Source organism: the organism of the source record quoted next (assembly GCF_019968985.1).
Source record: "MAG: Porospora cf. gigantea B chromosome Unknown PgB_NODE_1520_length_5616_cov_126.491, whole genome shotgun sequence".
Taxonomy (NCBI): Eukaryota; Apicomplexa; class Conoidasida; order Eugregarinorida; family Porosporidae; genus Porospora; species Porospora cf. gigantea B.
Genome location: NW_027178692.1, coordinates 1 through 5,616, shown reverse-complemented (window position 1 = coordinate 5,616; position 5,616 = coordinate 1). Strand labels below are relative to the sequence as shown.

At 53.8% G+C, this 5,616-nt stretch overlaps 3 protein-coding genes across 4 annotated transcripts; 2 read left to right on the top strand and 1 right to left on the bottom strand.

Annotated features, from left to right (window-relative positions):
- Positions 1–147: 147 nt before the first annotated feature.
- Positions 148–3,444, top strand: KVP17_000146 (uncharacterized protein; the record flags this gene model as incomplete). The annotated part of the gene is made up of 1 exon (XM_068517665.1): positions 148–3,444. The coding sequence occupies one exon, from the start codon at positions 148–150 to the stop codon at positions 3,442–3,444; it is 3,297 nt and encodes a 1,098-aa protein (XP_068378404.1).
- Positions 3,445–3,588: 144 nt separating this feature from the next.
- KVP17_000144 (uncharacterized protein) lies at positions 3,589–4,254 on the bottom strand (the record flags this gene model as incomplete). The annotated part of the gene is made up of 1 exon (XM_068517646.1): positions 3,589–4,254. One exon carries the CDS (start codon positions 4,252–4,254, stop codon positions 3,589–3,591), a length of 666 nt encoding a protein of 221 aa, XP_068378401.1.
- Positions 4,255–4,871: 617 nt separating this feature from the next.
- KVP17_000145 (uncharacterized protein) lies at positions 4,872–5,616 on the top strand (the record flags this gene model as incomplete). Of its 2 annotated transcripts, none has more annotated exons than XM_068517661.1 (1): positions 4,872–5,616. In XM_068517661.1, a coding segment is annotated over one exon (745 nt), but the record flags the coding sequence as incomplete, so codon positions are not given. The 2 variants fall into 2 exon arrangements, with proteins under 2 accessions (XP_068378402.1, XP_068378403.1); XM_068517662.1 differs by having other exon boundaries at positions 4,872–5,612.

Sequence of the window (5,616 nt, the reverse complement as noted above, 5' to 3'; positions counted from 1 at the left end):
CCGCCCGCTAGTTGGAACAGCGAAGTGCTGCAGTTTGTGGTGCAGTACGTTGCGAGTAACTGATTCATGTTTCTTTTGCTTTGTGATGTATGTGGCGCACAACAGATTCCTTGTGTACCTTATTTATCGTATTTCTCCGAAATTTACATGCACATAAAGCTTCATCCAACAAATCTGGATCGGTCGCTGCCTCTTCAGCTGGTCGCCACTGTGATCTGTGCGAAGGAGGCAAACGGTGGGCTAAACTTCGTCCCGCCGCCATCACAGGCTGATCGCAACTTCGGGGAGTGGGTGAAGCCCGACTACGGAAAATTCCACCGAGCTGTGCGATCGGATACTCAGTTCCGGAATTTCACAGGCCGAATCAAGGTCGAGATGTCAAATGGAACCGCGAAGTGGACCCAATCGCGATTCACTGGCGGCAGCAACCCCGCCTGGGAGATAGACAAGGACGTGGTACTGAACAACGACGACTTTATTCTTCCCCCAGACATTGCGAAGAAGTATAGGTTCCTCACAATTGATGGCATGAAAGTTATTATGGTCCAGGATCCTAGAGTGATCGACGACAACGTGGCTGTGAATCTGCCTGTCGGTATGGTGACCGATGCCGAGTTTCACCCAGGCATCAGTCATCTGGCGGAGCACTGCCTAGACAGCTCCAAGCTGATTGGAGAGTCGTTTATCAACTGGTGCGCGAAGCGTGGCGGGAACTACAACGCTTATACGTCAAGGGATGATATGGCTGCCCATTTCTCGATCTCCCCCGAATTTTTCGAAAAGGCATTGGAGATCTTTAGTGACTGTCTGAGCGCGCCGAACCTCACCCCCGAGCTAGTAGCTCACGAGCTCGAGGCGGTGGAGAACGAGCACAAACGCAACCGAGGCTCAAGCGCGTTCCAAAACAACGCAGCTTTCAAGCAGATATTGAATCAAAAGGCTAGGGCGTGCTTGTTTAATGCCGGCGACAAGGAAACCCTCACCACTGATCTCGAAAAGGCGGGCACTACCGCTCTCGAGCAGGTCCAGAAGTGGCACGACCGGTACCTGTCCAGAAACCTGATGTGTGTCGCCATAGTCAGCAACCGACCACTGGCCGAGCAACAAGCACTAGTGGAAAAACACTTCGCTAAAATCCCAAACAAGGGCACGCAGGTGCAGACTCGCCTGGAGGACGTTCAGAAAGCTCCCATCCTGGCCGAGGACAGTGTAGGGCGGTTTGTGAAGTCCTCGATCCCGGGTTCTATTCCATCAGTGTCCTTCATTCTTCCGGTTGAGGCGATCTCTCTGGGTGGCCTACGGCACGACACAGCCTTGTTCTACCGCGCTTTCGACGTCACGGTGATGGCGGAGAAGATTAGGGAGATGGGTCTGGGCTCACACTTCTTATGCCACGCCTCAGAATATGGAAACACCAGATTCTTAGAGTTCTCTGTGGTTCTTTCTGAGCAAGGAGCAACACCTGAAGGGTTGGATGCTATAGGTGACCTCATTGCACGCCGATTGTGGTTCGTCAAGTGCCAGCCTTTGTACAATGACACTCCTCAAAGGCTCGGAGAGCAGTATGAGCGTGACTTCCTCTACGAAGGCAGCGATACCGCTAGCTCCGCGGTGCACTACGCTTCAACGCTTCGCACCTACGGCCCAGAGGTTTGCGCCGGTCTATCGGACGTGACTCCCCTCTCAAACCTTGAGGACATGAAGACCTTCATCGCCGAGCTCGACATGTCCAACGTCATCTTGTTCACCAGAGGAGCTCCATGGGACGCTGAGTGTACTGAGCTACACCCCAAATTCCACTACAAGTGGAAAATCGACCGTATACCCCGAGAATGGGTTCGGAAGTGGGCAGCCGTTGCGAATGGTCCTGTGGTTCCAGCGCGCCAGCCGACGTCCGAACCGAGCGGCGTTGCTGCGCTACGGCCAGGGACACGGGCTCCGACGGACCCAAACCTGGACCTACCGAAGGTGATGGACGTCGCAGAGCACTGCTACTGCATTTACAAGAAGGACAACTGGTACGGAGACCGCACTGCGCAATGCTCGACGGTACTGCATATGGTTCCACCCGAGGCTGTAGAGGCGGGGAAAAAACTGAGGGTTCTGCTGCTGCTTTTCTGCTGCTTAGTAAATGATGAAGTGGACAAGTTGACGCCGCTAGGAATGTTCCGTGACACCCACGTGTGGATCCACCCCAGCTCCTACCTGGAGCTCACAGTCGGGTGTTCAGGTCACCCAGACAAGATAGCTGCGCGATTGGAACTTTTATGGAATCTGCTGAGGGAGCCCCTCAATTACATTTCTGAGCGAAACTTCCACAGGATTAAGCAGACGCTGGTTGAAGCGCAGAGAAGCATAGGAAACGATCAAGGCCCATCGCAACTGGTATGCAACCTACGGGGTCGCGTTGTGAACCCTGATCGCATTGGCATAGGGGAGCTCGCAAAGTTGCTTGAGGCGGTAACCTGGCCCGAATTTGAGGCTCGCTTTCGCGAAGGCCTCCCTCCGACGGCATGTGTGGCGGGCACCGCCATGGGTAATCTGACGGAAGCGGAAGCGAGGGCATTCCTGCTGAGGAGCGCCAACCAGCCCCTCTCAGGCCCCGCTAAGGCCATCAAAACGCGGAGGTTGGACAACGACGACTTTCTCTTCCTGGTTGTGGCGCCTGGCAAAGCGCAGGAGCACCACTGTGTGAGCATCAGCATCGTCGACAGAAACGTGGACGAACACCACACGGCCCTGGGATCCCTCTACTCCGCCTGGGCGAACAAGTGCATATTCGAGCAACTTCGAGAGAAGGAGGACCTCGCTTACGAAACCTCCGTGGCTTTCCATGTGTTTCGAGGTCATACAGCGTTAGAGGCACACATTCAAAGCCCGAAGAATGCGAATGCGCTTTTGGATCGGCTGCAACGATTTATCCGTGAGTTGCAGCCGCCTTCAGAGGAAGAGTTCGACAACCTGGTGAAAGGCATGCGGCACCGGCTCGTTGTAAGGCCGGAGTCTGTGCACGCAGACTTCGGCGAATGTTGCAGGTTGTTCTATCAGCAAAAGACGGAGCATATGAGCACTCGGAAGCACCTGGCTGCTCTTGACAGTCTAACGTTGCAGGATCTGAAGGATTTTATTTCCTCGAGATCACAACAGAAACAAACTGGTATCGTTGGAAGTCCAATTGAGAAGTGTTCTGAGCTGAAAGAAGTGGAGTTCAGAGCCGCTCAAAAAATTTACCTTCGAGACCTCCATAACGAAGAAGCTATACGACGGAATGCTGAAGAGCTTGGTATCGAATCTTCGATCAACGAAACCCTTGAGTATCTGCAAGCATTCCCTGGCTTCGACTATATCGACAAACACGCGGATGTCACGACACAACATCCTCACGAGTACGCCGCAGAACTGGAGAAATTAAAGACAATGAACGAAAGCGTAAAAAACGAATGAACATCAATGCAGGCTACGAGTGCTGTGAAATAATGGTTTCAAGATGGGACTGTTGGCGATCTCTGCCAAGACGTCCCACAACAGTAGAGTAGAATTGAGATGGTGATCAAGGAGGCGAAAAATGAGGTGAAATTGAGGCGAAAATTACCAAGGGAGCTCCTGCCCATTCATATGATAGAATTTACCACTTGTCTCGTGTGTGTACCCTTCAAGGACACCCAGGACCCCCTGAGACGATTCTTCTGGAGTGATGCCGATTGAACTGAAATCGGTCATGTCGGTGGAAACGAGTCCAGGGTGGATGATGCCGCAGATGATACCTTTCTCCTTCAGATCTTGGGCTGCGCTGACCATACACATATTGACAGCGCACTTGGAGGCTCGATAGGCATATCTACCGCCAGAGGTATTATCGCTGATTGACCCCATACGCGACGTAACAACGGCGAACTTTGAACCCGATTTCAGCGAAGGCAGCACCACCTGCAGTACTCTCATAGGTCCTACCGCATTAACCTCAAAGCACTCGAGCATCTTGGAACCTAGATTGACATCAGTGAGCGAGTCCAGGCGCATAACCCCAGACACTACGACGACATTGTCGAATGATCGATCCTTCACGCCGCTCTCCAGCGAGTCCAGCTTCAGGCCAATATCGACTTCGGAGATGATCTCCAAACCGCCGACATCTTGCATGGCTGGCGAGATTCTACGGCAGGTGCCTGTTGTTTCGTAACCCTGACTGATGCAGAGCTTAGCCAGAGCGAGCCCTATACCTCTGCTGGCGCCGACAATGAGGATAGATGGCATTGTGAAATGTCGATATCTGAATTTTGTGGGGCATTACGTCTGTGTGTGATAGTCCCCAATATTCTACTATTTGTGGTTTCGAATATCTGGAGTATCTTGTGATGATGCTTCGACAACCTCATATGATATCGAACGAATCTGGCCGTCTGCTGGTCATGGGAATGCCGCTAGTGATCCGATTGCTGCAGCAAGACCGACGTTTACACCGGCGACGACGGATTTGGGACCGCATAGACCAGATAGACTTCCCAGATGATCCGTATGAGCGCAAGATGCGGCCGAAACCGCTCCACCAGTATCGGCGGCGTCGACGATACCCTCGACGGAGACCTTGTTACTCCCCACGAGTGCCTCGTGCTCGGTTAATTGCAGCGAGACCGGGTCCTCTCATGGGGTTGGGGGCTCCAACTGTCCGGAAAGACTGGAGGGGACCGTCTGGGAGTCCCGTCAAGAGGCCCTGGCTGTATGACGATGCTGACACGTGGCTCGAAAGGCGACGCAACACTCCAACCAGCATGTCGAACAATTGGCCCAAGCCATTCCCATCTGCGCCATCCACAACTACTAAGAAACAAGCCCCCAGCACACCTACAACCAAATATGCGCCAAAGAGAAAGATGTTGCGGTGGCAGAAGCCGCCTCCAGGGGCCTTTGTGCGTGCCGGGCTGCAATCTACCAACCCGCCTACCAGGCCAAGTCCGCTGACACTGCCTAGCGCTCTGCCACCAAACCATCCTACCAGTCCCAGTCCGCTGACAGTGCCTCCGCTACCTAACCCTCCTACCAGGCCAAGTCCGCTGACACTCTCTGCCGACGGCGCCTCCGCGCAACGCGCTCCGCCGGGGTCCGTCCCTCTGGGGACTCGGTGTCCTCCTGTCATTCACAACTCAGGTTTCCGAGGGTTCACTAATGGTCTAGGGGTCAGGCACGTATGCGACGCCTCGTTGGCTCCGCTTCCCCTGGGTCCCTTCCGTGCAGTCACGTACTTCAGGCACCCGAAAGTGGTTAACAAGAGCAACTGGCTCAACGTTGTGGGGCATTTGGTCAACGACCTGCAGGCGGACAAGGTTCCGCAGCACGTAGGCCTGCCTCTTCAATACCTTCCGAAATCGGACTTGAAGAAGCTTGGCACTCTGATTAAATACATGCCGTATCTATTCCCGGACCCACAGAAGCCAGCGGTCTTGATCGGATTCGACACCAATGACGATGGAACGACACTGCAGCTTATGCGGGACCACACCATTATGTACAAGGCGCATCTGTCCAGTGGCCAGCCTTCGTCTCTGGAAATGCAGGGAGCGATTCAAACTCACTCCCATCTGGGAATGTCTCGACTTCAGTGTCTCGCGATAATAGTAG